Below are 18,620 nucleotides of genomic sequence, written 5' to 3'. Positions count from 1 at the left end.
GAGAATTTGATTTCATCAAAGTGAAATTCCTCACTCGGATGTATTTTCACAGTTTTTAAACTGTTTCATCACATGCAAAAGTAAAAGCCTTTCAAGATTAAAACATGTTTTTTTTTTTCTAAGTATGTATAAATTGTACCTTCAGGTATATTATAATCCACGATTGTTTAAGAAAATGAATTTACAACTAATATACCCTAAATGGTAGTTTGAAAAACAAATATTTTTGAACTTGCTCTTATTTTTTAACTTAAAATGAATTAGTCTAAGCCAACTTCCAAATACACTGTTGAGTTTTCAATGCTCGTTTGGAATATTAAGCGTTCAATAGGAGATAAATTAAACTGTTAGAAAATATTTACTTTTACCTAGTTAATTTTACCAATAAGGTTATTATAATGAGGACCGGCAAAAAGGTCTAGCTTAAGCAGTAGCAGCAACAAAGGTTAACATTTAGTTTCTCTCTTGTTTCAGTTATCCATCATCAAATTAAATTTGCCATTTGGGTGAGAACCCTGTATTTCCATTGTAGATAGTCTTGGAGTTACTCCTAGAAAAGTAATTTAGGTACATTAAATCTCCCTTTTTTTCTTTTTGTGGGACTAAATGTGCTTGGAAAATGGAAAGGATAATATATCTTATGGAGAGGAAAAAGTGGGCAAATTTAAAGCATGCATTTATTGTCAGTGCCCATTCCTATAGCTTCCAAAAGAATTAGAGGCAATAAAATCTGAAAAGTCATGCCATTTAACATCAACAACAAATGAGAGATTTTCTTTTTTTTTTTCAAATTGGGACTTCTCCATGCGGCAGCCATCAGAGAGTCTTTTCATGGTCAGCTAGACATTCAGACTCACAAGACCCAACTAGACCACAACTGACGTTATGTTCACTTAGCAGGATATAGGACAGGAAACAGAAGTAGGACAACAGCAGGCATTTATCTTTCACAGGAGTCCTTGCTGCGGGCCAGAGGCTGGCTCTCAAATGTCAGCTTAGGAGCAAAAAGATGAGAGCCACCTTTGTGGGTACAGAGTCACCTTGGCTTAGCATCCCCAGGTTTCAACTATGTAGGAACCAATAATCTGTAACAACTGCATGAGCTCAGCTGGCAGAGGTCCCAGAGGGTGTGATCAATGATAGCAGTCACCCAGGATAACTTCTCACCAGGTTTTTATAGTTCGTTCACAGTTCTCCGAATTCAGATGCAGTTTAGTAATCGGGGACATTTTTACCCTAAGCCATGCTGCCTAGTAACACAGCTAACTGTCCCACTTTTATCAGGTTTCCAAAAGAACACAGCTGGAGACTTAATCCAAGGTCAAACTTGTTTATAGAGGAGAAAGGGTTTCATTAACCCTTTCCCACACTTCATAACTCGGGAGTTAAATTCTGTTCCTGTTTTGCCATGGAGAGAACATTTCCTGATTAATTTCTAGCCACCTGAGTTTGTTCTAGGTAGAATTATTTGGCACATCTCTAAGTCACTAATTTGCATTCTTCTGTGATGCTCAGAATAATAAGCTTCTAAGAGTGATAATCTTTAGGGAAAGATTACTTTTCCTATATGATTAAAAACAAATTCCCAGGGATTTAAAATACATATATAGTAGTACTCATTGACAACTAGTCTTAAATCAGGCTGACTTTCTATTTTAAGAGAGATTTAGCATCCTCTCCAATTAATTCCAAAGCATGTTGGTAATGAACTGATATCTACAGATCGTGTATGTTGCTGTCTTATTTCTTTACCAGGTGTGCATTGAAACATACATATGTAGCTGTCACCAGCGTAGTATAAACACTGCTGTGCGGGCAACTCTCAGTCAAATGCTGAGTGACTTGACTTTACAGTTACGACAAAGGCAGGAGAATACGGTGAGCCTCTCGGTACCCACACGTTCATCCCGGTCTTGCCAGTGTCTCTGTGTAACCGCATGCTAAGTGTCCCACGTCCTATATGCTTCCCCCTCCCCCTGCCAGGGCTGCTTCCTACTGAAACATTAGGAAGGGCTGGCTTGGTTCAGAAGAACATTTATTTATATAAATTAAACTCTTTAAATGTGTCTTTGCCTGTTTCACTCCAAAGCTTGGAGAGTTATTTTTCCTTATGGTTTCGGTCATTTTTTTAGTCATTAATTTAAAATTCACTTTTCTTTTAAAATCATGTTTTAAACATCTCAGATTGAACAATTTTATTAAAAATATTGTGATGTATTAACAAACAGAAGTAAATTCAGAATTAAGAAAAATTACTAGCAGTTAATTAATTACATGTTTTGAGGCTTGGTGTATATGCTTCTGTTTATGAAATAAAAGGCTGGGGCAGGAGGTTTCCTTCACCTGGTGGTGCCATCAGGGAAAAGCTGAATTTGTCTTCTCTCTGTCATCAAAGCCCACTCGAGCTTTTTGCTCTAAACTTCAGCAGATTGTCTAAAATGAGCATTCCTGGAAAAAATGTAAATGTAATCAGCTTCTTGTATATGTTATCTCCTGGGAATGTTAATTGAGGAGATGATTCCTCTTCAAAATTGGTGTTTTAAAAAAAATGCCTCTAATAATTCAGATTAAACGTCTTTTAAAATCTGCAAGAAGTATTCTGAAATGAACACTTTATTAGTTATTTTTTAGAATAGGAAATCTCAATGGCAATCCAAAATATCTCAGAAATTAATTTTACAGAAATGAAGAGTTCATTTCTAATTTTTAACTTCAATTATTTTCTAATTTTTAGAAAATCATGGCATTGAGTGAAACCTTAGAGATTATCTGGTCAAGTTCTTTTATTCCTCAGAAAAACAGCTGGGGAAGATGAAGCCCAGAGAGATGAAATTGAAATCTAAAATTAATGAGCACATCAGTGAAAGAGCCAGAACAAAAGCCCTAGTCTCCTTACTGACTCCCAGTCCAGGTTATTAATATGCAGTCTGGCAGCCAGTGTTTTTGTTTGTTTTTTGTTTTTTTAAAATCCACTAATCTGAAAAAACAAATACTGATTTTCTTTTCTGTTTGCTATATCTAAAGCCCAAGTTTTTATTAAAAATTGTTTAAACTTGTGATATTTTTATTATATTAGCTTACTCTTTGTTAAAAACTATTTCACTTATACTAAGGTTTTGCATATGATGGTATAGATATATTAGTTTAAAAGAAATTCAAATCTGTAAGCAGAAAGCATTAAGAGAAAAAAGTTTCTTAATGGAAACAAAGCTAAGATGTTGAGAGCCTGATACTAGTATATGATCATGTTCCATCCTTGCTACATGGCAACATGATGGGAAATACTGTAACACTAATGTTTTAAGATGAAGCATTTAAATGAAACTTTGTAGTTTCAAAGAGATTTCAATTATGATTGTTTATTTCGTTATATTTTTAAATTTTTTAAGTAGGAGAATTTGGGGTTTTAAGTAAAACAACTCAGCTTTTTAGCTTATCTTGCTCTTCTGTAACAATGGTGACAGGTACAGTTGTAGAGGTCTGGATAAAACTAGAGGGTGTCTGCCTGTGTCCTAGGTACTGTGTGGCTAATCGACCTTCTGGTCCCTCTCATCACTGACCATCTGGACTCACCCCATCCGGAGGCAAGATCCCAAACGAGATAGAAAATTAGTGTTTCCTGTTAATTTCCTTTCTATTACTCATTAGATCCCTGGAGATGTTTTTGTGTCCCAGAAAAACATGATTCTCAGGATGCTCCTATTTGAAGCGCTTAGGATGTTTAGTAGAGGAAGACATAAGTTTTGCCACCGAAGAATGGTTATTTTAAAAAAAGCTCTTAAAGGAGAGTGGTCCCTAGGAATGGTGAGGCTCACTCTAAGTAGGCTGCATGTTCTCCCATGGACACTTAGCATTACTTGCAGAAGATGTGTATAGTGCTTAGCCTGACCCATCACTGGAAAGACATCATGGGCCATCTCAGAATTAGAAAGACTTAAATACAGTGGAAAGAAAATAAATCTAGAATGCCAAAAGCTTAGCATGAAATGTATCTTCAAGTTAATGTCTAGCCCCTCCCAACCCCTACTCCCAGGGCAGATTACTCAGTTTGATTTTGTAGCCCCAGAAACCCTGAGTTATTATCGAGCTTTATTTTTGAATTATTTCGATGACAAAAGCCATTGTTAAATTGTTGTTACTCATTTTAAAAAGAAAAAAATGCCACATGTAAATATTTGATTCAGATGGATAAATAAAATGATTCAGATGGATTTCCTCCAGAAAATGTTGTTCTGAACTTAATATTTATCCATGTACTGAGCTGTAGGCACTAACATAGCATTTCCCAAAACACTGTAGAAGTTGCTGAGCTTGCAAATGTATGAACAGAGAAGAGTAGAAATACATGCCTGTAACAAGTTTAAAAATGATCAGTGCTATGGTATGATTTATATCTGGTAGTTTATTGGCATGGAAATGCCTTCTGTTTATCTCCCAATGCTAAGAGCTGGGGAGACTGAAGGGTTGCCTTCCTGCTCTCAGCTCAGTAGTCACTGAATTCTCCCTACCACGGGAAGTAATCTTACTACCAGTAAATGTCTTTTCCTTCCTATTCTCCCTTCCCTCCAGGCTCTGTCTCTACCCCGATAGTTCTAGATCTACCTAGAGATGGCCTAGAGGGTCGGTCTGGTCAGACAGTCAGAAGTTAATACACTCCCCCATCAATTAGGAATCTGGTGCTTCTGACCCGCAGTCATCTTGGACCTGTGTGTTGAAGTCCAGGAACCTGATTCTTCTTACGATTAAGAATCTGTATTCATTAGGTGCCAGTCAGAGTGCAGTCTGTGACCTTGGGACAAATTGTTTTTTTGTGCAAAGAGAACGCACCTGTTTAGGCAGGTATTGCCTCAGGTCATAGCCCTGCAGCATCCTGGAATGATCAAGTGCACCATGGGCCTTAAACTTCCAGGGGGTTGTGGACTCTTGAGTGAATTATTTTTGAAACTGACAACTCAGTTCAGACATCATAGCCTTTTCATAAGTACCCTGAGTAATGAAACGCTATCAAGAGCCGGAGGGTGCGCCTAGGTAAGTTAGCAGAGCCCAGAGCACTCAGATGACGCTTTGTTTCCTAGAACTTTCCATTGTTGAACAGTCAGGATTTTTCTTGCCTGAATCTCCTAATTGTCCTGTGTGTGTCTCCCTTACTAGATAATTGAAAACCCGGATGTACCGCAGGAATTCAGGAGTCAAGGTATTGGATTTGATTTCTGTGCATTCAGTTTAAAAAGCCGGTGTAAGAACACCTACTGTGTGCTTGGGGTGGGGATGTAACGCTGAGTAAAAGCTCTCGGGTTAGTTCCCCATTCTCCTTGGAGGCTCTGCTTAGCTTTAGTCAGCCGCTGTTTCCTTCTGTTCCTACATCCTCTGCCAACCATACTTGTCCCTGCTCCAGCTGTGTCAAGGAAATTAACTCTTCACACACCTTCCTGCTGGAAGCTAGTTTTTGTAGTTACGTCACTCTTCATTATTTCACCTGAAGGGTATTTGTGAAGCACCGAGTTTTTGATATGAAAAATGAGTCACCTCACAGGGAAGGACAGACAGCCCAGTTTCAGTAGCAGATGAAATCAAGGTAAGGAACTTCCCTTCTGACCCACAGGACAGGAAGAAATAAAGGTCCACGTACAACAGACAAGCACTTTGACTTCTTAAAAATGTTTGATGGTATTGTTTTCTGAAAGAGATATGAAAAATTCAAATTATCTGATGAAATACTGAAATATAATTTTTATTTTGAATTTTATTCAGTAATTTTTAAAATGTTGAAAAAACCTGCTTTTCTTTGATATTTTTGCCAGTTAATAATGGGGAAAGCGGGGGGCGGGGTAAAGAGAAGATGAAAAAGACAGGGAATGAAACAGAGGGAAAGAAGTAGCTAAACAGCCACGGTTAGGAGAAAAAGAATAAATGAAAGAAAAATGACTGCTTTAAGTCATTTTCTAAAGCATCACATGAGCATGTTGTTTTAGTCACATCTTCCTGCATTCTTGGGCTGCAGCATCGTTTTACCTTTTGAAGCTCTCAGTGGTATGCTGCAAGATTTTCCACCAGTCTCTTCCTCTTTGGGCTATTGCAGTTCCCATAATGTCTTCCTTTAATGTAGGATGATTTTATAAACTAAAAAAAGAGGTCAAAGTCCTCTTGGTTAAGGATGCATCTTTAAAATCAGTAAAAAAAAAATTGATGGACTCATTTGAAATTTACCTAAAATTGAGTTTCAAGACTACTTATGGGTTTTGTTTATTTTAAACTATCTTTCATCATTGTACTTTATAATTTCTCAATTTGTTCCTGCATTTAAAATATTAAATTCTGAGGATCAGCCATTTATCATTCCCTTGCCCTCCTCCAATTTTATTTTTATTTTCCTTCTTACACTCTTGCCATTTTTTCTCCGTCTTCTCTGACCTCATGGTCATTCATTCATTCATTCATTCATTATATACATCCATCAAACACTTGGGCACATTTGTATAGCTCTCCACAGGTTTTTATTTTAAAAAAAAAAAAAAAAAAAGCAAATGCTTCCACTTGTTACTTCACTTGGCCCAACAGAGCTGGGACTTCATAATTATTTATCGCATCTTGCTGAAGGCCAAACTGAAGCTTACCCAGGCTCACACAGTCATCAAACTGTGGACCAGTACTTGAACAGATTCCAAATTTCAGCCTTTTTCCAATACACTTCAGTGCTTCTGTGGGAGTTTTGTTGCTAGATTCTGGACACAAACATGTTTGAAAGGAAAATTTTTTCTGACCTTGGCTGTTGCTCCTTTAACAGTGAAGACCATGTACCCTGAGGATGCTGGACAAATAGCTAAAATAGGTGAAGATGGTGACTAACTTATTTTGCCTCCTTTCCCTAGTTTCCTAGTTTGAAAAGCCCATCTTTCTTCCATGCCACCATACTTTATCTCTCTGGGATACAGCTCAAGTCTGCTCAGGAGACCCAGAAATTCAAGAGGTCAGAATAAGGGATACATGTATAGTCTGCTGGCCTAAATATTGATAAAATTGTTATCAGTTGTGTTGTTCCTTAAATTAACCAAATCTTTTTTGTTAAGTGTGAATGAATTTTACTTATAATAAATAGTCTATTATTTTCCTTCCTGGACTATCTTGAGTGTTTTCCTTTGGAAAGGACTGATGGGATAATCAGTCCTTTAATTCTTTTCTGTGACCCTTCTGGTGACCTGAGGAAGGCTCAGCATCTGAAAATCATCTTTCCAGTCCTGAAAGTATCAAAAACAGAAGATGGGAAGGACTGTTGAGGAAGCCTGTAGTGCCCCCTGCCGATGTCTAATGCCTGTCACCTCCTCTGTTTGAAGGGTCAACAGTAGAGTCCCTCTGTGATGACCTTGTCTCTGTGCTCAGTGTTCTGTGTGAGAAGCTCCAAGCTGCCATCAAGTAAGTGCCTTCAACACTGGTGCTCTGATTCGTTAACGGACTATTTCTGAAGTAACTTTTGCCTGCAGCATCACTTAAAGTTGCAGAGCATAGGGACAGTGGTTCCCACCACCCCGTTGGTATTCACTGAGCAGTTCACTGTCTTTCCTGAGACATGTGTTCAGTGATCTTGGGCAAGCCCACATGACCAAATACGATTACTGAAGGATGTAATTTTCTGATAAGAAAAAGGGAAAACAGTACCTTGCAGAAGAGTTAATCCCTTGAGCATGGAGGTGAGTGGAAAAAATGTTGGCTAAGAGCTAGTTGATATGAGGGCTAGTCCTAACCTGGCATGTCCCAGGTCTGTGGCTCCAAATGAGCCTTCTCATCCAGCTATTGCACCTTCCTCCTCTGCTAAATGGCCAGGTTGGGCTGTGTGATCTTTTCTGTTTCTTCTAACATCTCCTGAGCCGGTGAGCTCACACACCTATCTTTAAAAAGAATGTGTTATTCTGATTTTTATATACTTTTCATTTATTTGCATGACAGTTTAATCAGTGATATTAGTTCATTTGTGACGTCCACTGCTCCAGCTGTCCATGCAGTAAGTTGATAACTTCTGCATCTGTAGAAAAGCCAAATCATAAAAAGGCCAGACTTGCCAAGGTGAGATGAACGTCTCTACCAGCTACATAGTATAATTAACTGCAACATTCTACAACATGGTAGGATTCTGAAGTGCCCTTTGAGTTGGGAAAGACACATTAAACTATTGTTTAGTGGTAACTAGAGTAATTGATAATTCAGAAAACTTCTTGCTTGTAGAATTTTATATATGATAATGAGCTGCGAGAAACAGTCCAGTTGCAGACATGCATGAGCTCTCTCACTTGGCTGGAAACAGTGCAGAAATTTGTTGTTGTTTTTGTTTCTTCATAAACTCGGGATTATTTTTAAGCTAGGCTTAAAACTACTCTTAAAAGTTGTTGCCGGATAGTCTCTACTTCAATTTATCTATCATTCCTCCAGGTCACCTGCATATTTTGACCAAATTAAGCTCAATTTATATCAGGCACTTAAAAAATGAAGAGACTTATTTAATACATAGGTAGTACAAACCAAAACGAAATAGCGCTTAACTTCTTCCACACCCCACCCTCAAGTTTCTCCCACCCCAGGACCCTAGGCAGGCTGCAGGTATGGGCATTATTTTTCCCTCGGGGGGAATGTACATGGAATGTACCTGGCTGCTCCCGTGCCCCACTCAGGTCCCGTCGTCCTGACCATGGAGAGCTGGAGCAGTAGGGCTGGGACTCAGATGATCGTCCTAACCTGCAGGCTCTAGCACCAGCCACAGTGACCCCATCTATAGGGACCCCGTGCTACCTGCTTTCCTTGGGACAGTCCCAGGCTATGCCTGTTGTGTATGATTACAATCACCCTCCTTTACTCTCAACAGTGTCCAGGCTGGGATAGGTTGTATATTCACTCTACCCATCCATGCCTGGGGTTTAGATCTCTTCCAGTGCTGACTTCTCACCACCCCTGCCCAGTTCCTGTCCATCTTGGCAGAGCCAGCTGTTAGATCAGAGCTGGAGTATGTTTCTCATTGGCTTGTTTTCTCCTGAGAGACAATCATAGTTTAATTACTATTGGCTCAACTGCATTATCTTTGTTGGATTACCTGGGATAAAACTCCTGTTAGGCCCCTTACTAGCTCTTGACTTTGGGCAAAGAGCTCAACCACCCTAAGCTTATTGATCCTATAATTAATTATTATTAGCATGTTATATTATTTTATTATGTTATAATAATATTTATAATAAAATAACAATGTTAATTATATTTGTAATATAATTTTAATATTGATATGCTCAATGATTATTCAAAATATTTTTAATTTGCATTATAATCATTATAATATATTAATATATATAATATTAGTAATATAAAATATGTTAGGGTTTTTGTAAGGATTGAATGAGAAAATTAACCTAAAAGACTGTCAGTGCCCACCAACCCAAGATCACCAGGATCATCTGAGGTTAACAGAATTAGGTTTATTAACTTGCTGCAGTAGGGGAGCCTGTACACTATGCGAACGATAGGACACCCAGTAAAAGGGTGGGTGTTAGGAATTGTTATAGGATTTGAACCTGAGTTAGGTAATTTGGTGTGGATTAAAGGAATTGGGGGTTCTGTTCAAGGACTGGGTACTGTCAGAAAGCAAGGTGCAATTCTACCATTGAGCATCCTAGTTTTCATCTAGCTGACAAGAGGGCCAGATGGGAGCCAGAGTTGTCACTGGAGAAGCAGCAGGAGTCACTTACAGGGGAGGATAATATTTGGTCATTTTTGTAATTGTACAGATTTTTTAAAAATTCTGTTCAGATGTGATTGTCGATTGGCTTTCATCTTGTTACATCATCATTGTGGAGATTCTTCATCTGATGTTAACATTCTGTGCAGTTGTTTCTGTTCCCCAGGGGAACACACAGCTGGCCGGTAGCAACTAGCAAGCTGGCTCTTGCCAGCTGTCAAGGATCCTGCTTCTTGGCCCACCCCTTCAGGTCTTAGCCTTGTCGGGGAATAAAACAAAGACCACTGAAATTTTGAAAAACATAAAGGCTATGTTCATTACTGTGCTGACAAGGGAAAACTAATAAACTCTTCTTTTCTGAGTAGTTTGCTAAGGGAAAAATCTAAAATTTTTAAGTGCTACAAAAGTGCTAATAAAAGTTCATGGTAATTATGCCATTAATAATTTTAAAATAGCCATCAGGAGAAGTTAGACCAAGTCTGTAGGTCTATAAATGATACCATTGTGCACTGGTCCAGAAAGAGCCTTCAACAGAGTCTAGCAAGGACCTGCCTGGCATCTGGGGTTCATTCAGTTCATGGTTCTTTGAAACCTGGATGGCTCCAATGTCACCTACAGGGACCCCTACCTGTAGGGCAACCATATAACTTGGCTTACCTTAAACAGTCCAGAGTTACGCTTACTGTATAATTATTATTAAAGACACTCATATCGATATCTTCTAGGAAGTACCGGTATAAGTGGAATTTTTTTTTACTACACAGCACATAATAAATATTTGATAAATATTAGCTCTAAAATAGCTTGTTTGCTTTCAGAATTATCAGTGCTAATTCTAGTTGGTGATGCATTTAGGAACACTGAGTTTCTTACATTAGAAATTTGAAGGTTGTTGGGAAAATACAATGCACAAACGTACATTACAAATGCTCACATATGTGTATTAGAAACTAAAGGTCATACATTTCTATCAGTCACTGAAAAAATGAAAACGTTTCTAAACCATATGATTCAGGGATAGGCTTTAAATGGAGAAAAAATAACTCATGTGACGTGCATATGGTTTTCTAGGATTTCTCATTGGACATGGGATCAAAGATGGCTTTAGGCATATTGTTATAGAGCTTAATGATTTTTATAGGATTCTCATAGTCTTGCTTGTTTTTTCAAAGCAATTTCCTTATCATAATTCTGCCTCTGGAGACTCTTCTCCTTGTTGGGTTATGGCCTTTCCCATCATGGTTCCATTGCCCTAAGATGGGGGTTCTATTACTGCAGAAGCTGGAGTGCCGCAGGCTTAGTGCAGCTTCACTGGGAGACGTTTAACACCCCCTGGTCAGGTAATACCATGCCCTTGGCTGCTCTCGCTCTGGTGGTTCTGTTAATTCTCCTTAAATTTTCACATCTATATAGTTTCTTCTGGTTTTACTACTTTAACTCCTTTTATTTCCATTGGCTAAACTTGACACCTGTCCTACCTTCTAAGTAGGTTCTTCCTCTGAAATCACACCACGGTCATTACTTCCCACCCAATATCCATTCCCAAAATCAGTGCCAATATACCTCACAGGTCTTTAGCTCTGTAGGGGTATGTACTCATGATATGTTCAGTCTCTCAGGAGAAATCAGAAAATGCATTCAGGCACACAGGTTAACTCACATGCCTCGGAGATGCGGTATTAATAGAGCTCTATATTAGGCAAGTTGAGTTACATGATGCTGTTTAAATCCAGGAATTTTTGGAAGGATAATTGGGATTAAAAAGATATTTTTTCATTCTCTGCCCGTTGGTTTCCCACCACCCTCTCCCCACGTCCCTCTCTTCTCAGTACAGGATGTCGGAGAGGAATCTATACTGACGCATCTTGGAATCAATGAGGCGATGCTGAGCCTTCATATTGTGTATTCTAATTCCATTCCACTCCTTAAGCAATTAACTCCCTCTCTCCTTTCTCTAACTAAATTTGAATCTGTTTCTAAGGGAGGCAAAATCACAATAGTTCAAAGCGAAACAAAATTTTAAGAACTCCAGACATCGAGGATGTGCTGCCAGGTTGCTGTCATAGTAACCCTGCCAGGGCTGCACTGCTGCTTCTTCATGGACCACCGGTCTACCCACGAGAGTTGTTCTCTGTGGATCATGGGCCTGGGAGGAGATCCAGAGATGAGCAGAGAGTGAGACCAGTAGATGTTCAACCTGTTCAAACAAAAAGCCAAAGTGACTCACAGCCCTCCTAAGGAGGCAGATGTTCCCTAGTGTGTGTTGAAAAAGTTGGCTAGTTTCTAGGCTCCTTTCTGCCCTGTGCATCTCACAGATTCGTCTGTCTATAGTCAGACAAATATGAAGTGTACACCCTGTGCACACACATGTGTATCTCATGAGGGGCATGCATGGAAGGTGCTCCTCTAATGACGTGACGCGTGCCAGGCCATGAGTACTCATTTTTCCAGACTGCAGCAGCCCACGGAAAAGCTGCCGCATTCAGTCTCCAAGGAGACTCCCAGGCCAGTTTCCTTGGCAATGAGCTCTCTCTGTCACCAAGTCTGATGCCTTGGGGTTGCCCTATTGCTGAAGCACGCTTTGCTGATATGTACTCATAGGGAACTTGACTGCTTGTAGCTTTTCTCTGGGTTTATTTCCAGTGATTTCAGAAACTGAGACTCTTTACTGTTTATAGTTATTTTAGTTTTGTGATGTTCGACTGACAGTTTGAAAGATAGACATTTTTCAGTAAGGGCATTTAATAATTATTTTTCTTAATTATGAGTCAAGTGATTGGTCAGAAAGACCACCCACCTGGATTTTAATACTTTCTGGTGGATTAGGCAGAAAATTTAATCCAGGAATTAAAATGTGCATCCCATAAACTTACCTGCTTTTTTAAAATCTGGTTCTATTGAGGAACCCCATAGTAATAATTATGAGAAAGATAATTCGCCTGTTGAAAAACCATGCTGCTTTCAAAAAAATAAAGAAGAAAAGCCAAATGCAAGTTAGTAAAGCATTAATCATCTAAAAGATATCATGGTACAATAAAACAGCTGAAACATATTTAGACAAACATTAAAAATTAATATTTCTGGAATAAACTGGACTTTAGTCAATATATCAATATTTGTTCATAAATGGTAGCTGTTAATTTGTTCATTAATGGTAAGATGTTAATAACATCTTTCCCAGGATAAACCACGTGCAGGGGTGGGTAAAATATGGTTACTTTCCATACCATATTCAGATTTTCTGTAAATCTAAAACTGTTCTAAAAAGTAATGTTTATTACAGAAAAATCATCCTAACTGTATTAGTTTGTTGAGGCTGCCATAACAAAGTACCACAAACCAAGCGGCTTTAACAACAGAAATGTATTGTCTCGCCCTTCTGGAGGCTGGAGATTGGAAATCATGATGTCAGCAGAGTTGGTTCCTTCTCGGGGCTGGGAGGCCTCGCTCTTTGGCTTGTAGACGACCGTCTTCTCCGCATATCTCTTCACACTGTCTTCCTTCCATATGTATCTCTGTGCTCTAATTTCCCTCTTTTATAAGGACACCAGTCGTATTGGATTAGGATCTACCCTAATAACTTCACTTTAACTTGGTTACCTGTGTAAGGTCCCAACTCCAAATAAGACCATTTCTGAGGTGCCAGGGGTTAGGACCTCAGCATCTGAAAGCGGGGGGGGGCACAAGTCAACCCATAACACTACCAATGCCCCCTACCCCAACATTAACACCCTGTGATACCTAACATTTTCCCAAGTGTTTTCCACACGTCAGCTCTTTAGTTTCGCCTTTACCTTGTGTGCATTTGTACGTTGGTTCTGCTCCTCTGCAGTGACGGTCAGCAGCTGCAGCTTCTGTACCTGGAGTGCGTTTTGTCCGTGCTCAGCAGTTCCTCCTCCTCCATGCGGCTGCACAGAGGCTTCACGGACCTCATCTGGTGAGTGCTCATCCTGACGCCAACCCCTGCTCCACCCCAACCTGGGGGGCTCACTCCCTCTAGCTGGGTCTGCGGGTCCCTTCCCAGGGCATCCATGCCTCACCGGCCATTTCCTCTATGTGTAAATGTATTAGAGGGAAAGTAAGGAGATGGCTTTGCTTATATGCACCAGACGAAGCTACAGAGAGAAAGGGGAGAGAAAGCGATAATTATTGTAACAAACTATGCCTCCCAAGGCCCTCTTGCATTTTGTTTCCATCATAGGATTATGAGAGCCTACATTCTAAATCATATAAAGGCACCACAGAGTTGCACAGGTGAGGCGATTCACCTTCGCCAAAATTGGACCTTTTTCTCAGCCTCACCCTGGTACTTTCTCCATCTCAACCTGAATACTAGTCTCTTAATCATAGTCAGAGATTCACGCAAGTGACAGGACCCTCAGGCAGCCAGCTAGCTGCTCTGGGTTCCTGTGCTTATTGACAAGGAGAAAGTCAAATGCTATGTATATGATATGTGTCAGAATTTTAAGTTAACTTCTCAAATGAGGAGTATAAATAACTTTGTTATTTATAGTAAAATGAAACTTCATAACTAAGTCAGTTAGCATTTTGAGTCCATTTTCCTCACATATGATGATATCTAATGCTTCTCTTGGTATTTTACGTAGTTAACCCCAGCTTGATTATGAGGCAAAGTATTCTGTTGATATCCCAGGAGTGACGGGGAGTCAGGGAACGCCGGGGCAGAAGGTAGCCAGAAGAAGGAGCAGTAGAGACCCTGACTCTTATTTGTCATTGTTAAGGCACCTGGTATTTACCCTCAGGATAGTACTCGTATTTTATCATTCGGCTCATAGGGAAACTTTTCTTTCTTCTCGTTCTCTTCTCAGGAAGAATCTTTGCCCTGCTCTCATCGTGATCCTGGGGAATCCAATTCATGACAAAACCATCACCTCTGCTCATAGCAGCAACACGAGTACCAGCATCGAATCGGACTCTGCGTCTCCAGGGGTTTCTGACCACGGCCGGGGGTCAGGCTGCTCCTCCACCGCGCCAGCCCTCAGTGGGCCCGTGGCTCGGACCATCTATTACATCGCAGCTGAGCTGGTCCGGCTGGTGGGGTCAGTGGACTCCATGAAGCCCGTGCTGCAGTCGCTCTATCACCGCGTGCTGCTTTATCCCCCACCCCAGCACCGGGTGGAAGCCATCAAAATAATGAAAGAGGTAAGGAGGCAGTGAAGCATGCCACCAGGTCTGCCAAGAGGGGCTGAGCACCATGTCTTGCACAAAGGAAGTACTTAGAAAACGTTTGTCAGTCGCCTGCTGGAACTTAATTGCTTCTGTACAGTATCCAGTAACAAATAGTATCTTTAGCACTGGGGGCTGTGTGTGCGTGTGTTAGGAGTTGGGCTAAGGGGGTGTTGATAAGTGCTCACTGAAGCAAAGCCATTGATAATTTTAACTACATGTACCTGACTGGACCCCAGGCTGAGCTTTCATTTTGCTCCCTCAGGTACTGTCTGTGCACATGTACATATTTTGTGTTTTGGGGTTTTTTTTGAATTTTATTTATTTTTTATACAGCAGGTACTTATTAGTTATCCATTTTGTACACATCAGTGTATACATGTCAATCCCAATCGCCCAGTTCATCACACCACCACCCACACCCCCCGCCGCTTTCCCCCCTTGGTGTCCATACGTTTGTTCTCTACATCTGTGTCTCAGTCTCTGCCCTGCAAACGGGTTCATCTGTACCATTTTTCTAGGTTCCACATATATGCGTTAATGTACAATATTTGTTTTTCTCTTTCTGACTTACTTCACTCTGTATGACAGTCTCTGGCTCCATCCACGTCTCTACAACTGACCCAATTTCGTTCCTTTTTATGGCTGAGTAATATTCCATTGTATCTGTGTACCACATCTTCTTTATCCATTCGTCTGTTGGTGGGCATTGAGGTTGCTTCCATGACCTGGCTATTGTAAATAGTGCTTCAATGAACACTGGGCTGCATGTGTTTTTTTGAATTACAGTTTGCTCTGGGTATATGCCCAGTAGTGGGATTGCTGGGACATACGGTAACTCTATTTCTAGTTTTTTAAGGAACATCCATAGTGTTCTCCATAGTGGCTGTATCACTTTACATTCCCACCAACAGTGCAAGAGGACTCCCTTTTCTCCACACCCTCTCCAGCATTTGTTTGTAGATTTTCTGATGATGCCCATTCTGACTGGTGTGAGGTAATACCTCATTGTAGTTTTGATGTGCATTTTTCTAATAATTAGTGATGTTGAGCAATTTTTCATGTACTCCTTGGCAATCTGTATATATTCTTTGGAGAAATGTCTATTTAGATCATCTGCCCATTTTTGGATTGTATTGTATGTTTTTTTAATATTGAGCTGCATGAGCTGTTTATATATTTTGGAGATTAATCTTTTTTCCGTTGATTCGTTTGCAAATATTTTCTCCCATTCTGAGGGTTGTCTTCTCGTCTTGTTTATGGTTTCCTTTGCTGGGCAAAAGCTTTTAAGTTTCATTAGGTCCCATTTGTTTATTTTTCTTTTATTTCCATTACTCTAGGCAGTGGATCAAAAAAGATCTTGCTGTGATTTATGTCAAAGAGTGTTCTTCCTATGTTTTCCTCTAAGAGTTTTATAGTGTCCGCTCTTCCATTTAGGTCTCTAATCCATTTTGAGTTTATTTTTGTGTATGGTGTTAGGGAGTGTTCTAATTTCAATCTTTTACATGTAGCTGTCCAGTTTTCCCAGCACCACTTATGGAAGAGACTGTCTTTTCTCCATTGTATATCCTTGCCTCCTTTGTCATAGATTAGTTGACCATAGGTGTGTGGGTTTATCTCTGGGCTTTCTATCCTGTTGCATTCATCTATATTTCTGTTGTTGTGCGAGTACCATATTGCCTTGATTACTGTAGCTTTGTAGTATAGTCTGAAGTCAGGGAGTCTGATTCCTCCAGCTCCGCTTTTTTCCCGCAAGACTGCTTTGGCTATTTCGGGTCTTTTGTGTCTCCATACAAATTTTAAGATTTTTTTGTTCTGGTTCTGTAAAAAAAATGCCATTGGTAATTTGATAGGGATTACATTGAATCTGTAGATTGCTTTGGGTAGTATAGTCATTTTCAGAATATTCATTCTTCCAATCCAAGAACGTGGTGTATCTCTCCATCCGTTTGTATCATCTTTAATTTCTTTCATTAGTGTCTTATAGTTTTCTGCATATAGGTCTTTTGTCTCCCTAGGTAGGTTTATTCCTAGGTATTTTATTCTTTTTGTTGCAGTGATAAAGGGGAGTGTTTCTTTAATTTCTCTTTCAGATTTTTCAGCATTAGTGTATAGGAATGCAAGAGATTTCTGTGCATTAATTTTTTATCCTACAACTTTACCAAATTCATTGATTAGCTCTAGTAGTTTTCTACTGGCATCTTTAGGATTCTCTATGTATAGTATCATGTCATCTGCAAACAGTGACAGTTTTACTTCTGCTTTTCCCATTTGTGTTCCTTTTATTTCTTTTTCTTCACTGATTGCCGTGGCTAGGACTTCCAAAAGTATGTTGAAAAGTAGTGGTGAGAGTGGATATCCTTGTCTTTTTCCTGATCTTAGAGGAAATGCTTTCAGTTTTTCACCATTGAGAATGATGTTTGCTCTGGGTTTGTCGTATATAGCCTTTATTATGTTGAGGTAGGTTCCCTCTATGCCCACTTTCTGGAGAGTTTTTATCAGAAATGGGTGTTGAATTTTGTCAAAAGCTGTTTCTGCATCTATTGAGATTATCATATGCTTTTTCTTCTTCAGTTTGTTAATATGCTGTATCACATTGATTGATTTGCATTTATTGAAGAATCCTTGCATCCCTGGGATAAATCCCACTTGATCATGGTGTATGATCCTTTTAATGTGTTGTTGGATTCTGTTTGCTAGTATTATGTTGAGGATTTTTGCCTCTATATTCATCAGTGATATTGGTCTGTAATTTTCTTTTTTTGTAGTATCTTTGTCTAGTTTTGGGATCAGGATGATGGTGGCCTCATAGAATGAGTTTGGGGGTGTTCCTTCATCCGCAGTTTTTTGGAAGAGTTTGAGAAGGATGGGTGTTAGCTGTTTTCTAAATGTTTGATAGAATTCACCTGTGAAGCCATCTGGTCCTGGACTTTTGTTTGTTGGAAGATTTTTAATCACAACTTCAATTTCATACTTGTGATTGGTCTGTTCATATTTTCTATTTCTTCCTGGTCCAGTCTTGGAAGGTTATACCGTTCTAAGAATTTGTCCATTTCTTCTAGGTTTTCCATTTTATTGGCATAGAGTTGCTTGTAGTAGTCTCTTAGGATGCTTTGTATTTCTGCGGTGTGTGTTGTAACTTCTCCATTTTCATTTCTCATTTTATTGAGTCCCTTCCCTCTTTTTCTTGATGAGTCTGGCTAATGGCTTATCAATTTTGTTTATCTTCTCAAAGAACCATCTTTTAGTTTTATTGATCTTTGCTATTGTTTTCTTCGTTCGTATTTCATTTATTTCTGCTCTGATCTTTATGATTTCTTTCCTTCTCCTAACTTTGGGTTTGTTCTTTCTCTAGTCCTTTAGGTGTACATTAGATTGTTTATTTGAGATTTTTCTTTTTTCTTGAGGTAGGCTTATATAGCTATAAACTTCCCTCTTAGAACTGCTTTATGCTGCATCCCATAGGTTTTGGATCATCGTGTTTTCATTGTCATTTGTCTCTAGGTACTTTTTGATTTCCTCTTTGATTTCTTCAATGATCTCTTGGTTATTTAGTAATGTATTGTTTAGCCTCCGTGTGTTTGTGTTTTTTACATTTTTTTCCTTGTGGAAAAAAGCATAGTGTTGTGGTCAGAAAAGAGGCCTGATATGATTTTAATTTTCTTAAATTTACTGAGGCTTGATTGTGACCCAAGATGTGATCCATCCAGGAGGATGTTCC

At 39.3% G+C, this 18,620-nt stretch overlaps 1 protein-coding gene across 1 annotated transcript in view; it reads left to right on the top strand.

Annotated features, from left to right (window-relative positions):
* The window catches only part of ARFGEF3 (ARFGEF family member 3), a gene marked incomplete at its 5' end in the record, with an annotated part of 191,581 nt that overhangs the window by 84,082 nt on the left and 88,879 nt on the right, over positions 1 to 18,620 (top strand). Inside the window, 5 exons of the mRNA XM_082634251.1 lie at positions 1,756 to 1,878; positions 5,152 to 5,194; positions 7,332 to 7,410; positions 13,545 to 13,649; positions 14,542 to 14,875. Coding sequence (XP_082490377.1) covers positions 1,756 to 1,878; positions 5,152 to 5,194; positions 7,332 to 7,410; positions 13,545 to 13,649; positions 14,542 to 14,875 — 684 coding nt within the window. The remainder of the gene's footprint in view (positions 1 to 1,755; positions 1,879 to 5,151; positions 5,195 to 7,331; positions 7,411 to 13,544; positions 13,650 to 14,541; positions 14,876 to 18,620) is intronic.

Source organism: Mesoplodon mirus (genome assembly GCF_964341445.2).
Source record: "Mesoplodon mirus genome assembly, chromosome: 10".
In the NCBI taxonomy this organism is placed as follows: Eukaryota; Metazoa; Chordata; class Mammalia; order Artiodactyla; family Ziphiidae; genus Mesoplodon; species Mesoplodon mirus.
The sequence above is the reverse complement of the archived record's forward strand: the minus strand, read 5'-3'. Positions and strand labels throughout refer to the sequence as shown.